General features: G+C 52.0%; 1 protein-coding gene across 1 annotated transcript in view; it reads right to left on the bottom strand.

Annotated features, from left to right (window-relative positions):
• LOC102833686 overlaps positions 1-1,253 on the bottom strand; it is a 12,157-nt gene extending 10,904 nt beyond the window's left edge. Inside the window, exon 1 of the mRNA XM_006868748.1 lies at positions 860-1,253. Within this exon, the coding sequence (XP_006868810.1) occupies positions 860-1,253 (394 nt within the window). The remainder of the gene's footprint in view (positions 1-859) is intronic.
• Between the last annotated feature and the right edge of the window lie 93 nt (positions 1,254-1,346).

Raw genomic sequence — 1,346 nt, forward strand, 5'->3', positions numbered from 1 at the left:
TTGTCTCCCGGGCTCAGGTGGTCCCACAGTGAGTGGGGACTGAGCTGTACCATGTTTACTGACTTTACACATCTAGGAGTTGGGAAGAGGATTCTGGGCCTCTGGCAGACACCCAAAAGGAGCATCCTCTGTGCCGCCTCAGTCAGGTAACTAACTCCTAATCACCTACATGGGGTGGCTCATCTCTGGGGCGAGGGACCTCTGGAGATGACCAGGCAGAGTCTTCTCCTCTCAGTGTGGCCATCTTCCCTGAATCACATGGGTTTTCCTGCTAAAGCCCACAGCTGAGCAAGTCCTCTGGGCATCTCCCCCAACAGGGCTCTCAGTTTCACTCCTCATAGGACTTTCTGCTCAGTGTGATGTTTCTGAAGATGAAATAAGGAAACTCACACGCTCTCTCGGCCCTGCACTGACCCTCCCCTCACTGGAGGAGAAGAGAATGGAGACATCACGGGAAGAGCTTGTGCCCACTTGTTCATTGCTCTTTTCAACTCCTGAGAGCAGAGCCGGGCACACAGTAGGTCCTCAGCAGTTAGATGTCAAATAAGACTCTAGGGGGAGGAGGTGACTGGGATGACACCCACATGTTCAGTTCCCTCCTCTATGGGACCAGACTGGACAAGGCTCGTCTTTGGAGCATGTGACTAGGTTTGCAGACTTTTCTCCCTGTGTCATCAGGGTCCTTAAGCAATCTGCATGGACTTTAGGCTACAACTCCCTGCTCTGTAAAGGGGCTGGATGGTGACCAGGAATATAAACACCCACCCTCACCCCTGATACTTAGTTGTTGCTCAAAGAACACAGGTGTTAATCCTGAGCTATTGTCACACCAGGGGCGGGAGGCCCCGTCTGTACTCACCACTCACAGTGACCCGAGTCCCAGGACCAGACTTAAACTCTGTATTAGGGGTCCCTTTCTGGAACTTGACACAATAGTAGGTGTTGGTGTCGGCTGGGGTGATGTTACTGATGCTGATGGAAAAATCCATGTTGTTTCTTTGTGTGATGTCTGCCACATTTCTTACTCGGGGGTAGAGAGGTAAGTGTTCGTGGGTTCCTTTGAAATTGTAGATTAGCTGCCGATCTGGTCCAGTACCCCAGAACCAGTTAATGGGCCCCAAGGGTTGTAGAGAGGAGATTGTGCAGGGCAGAATGGCCGTCTCTCCAGCTGCGACCGACACCATCTCAGGTTGAGTCACCTGCAGCTCCTCCTCACCTGTCACTCCTGCAGGGAACACAGGGCCGTTATTCATCCTGTAGGATCCTGTTTTCTCAAGTGTGTATCAGCAACAACTTCCACTCTCTGATGCAAACTGTGACTCAGCCTTGTGCTCAGCACGATCCAC

Source organism: Chrysochloris asiatica, unplaced genomic scaffold, assembly GCF_000296735.1.
Source record: "Chrysochloris asiatica unplaced genomic scaffold, ChrAsi1.0 scaffold00123, whole genome shotgun sequence".
In the NCBI taxonomy this organism is placed as follows: domain Eukaryota; kingdom Metazoa; phylum Chordata; class Mammalia; order Afrosoricida; family Chrysochloridae; genus Chrysochloris; species Chrysochloris asiatica.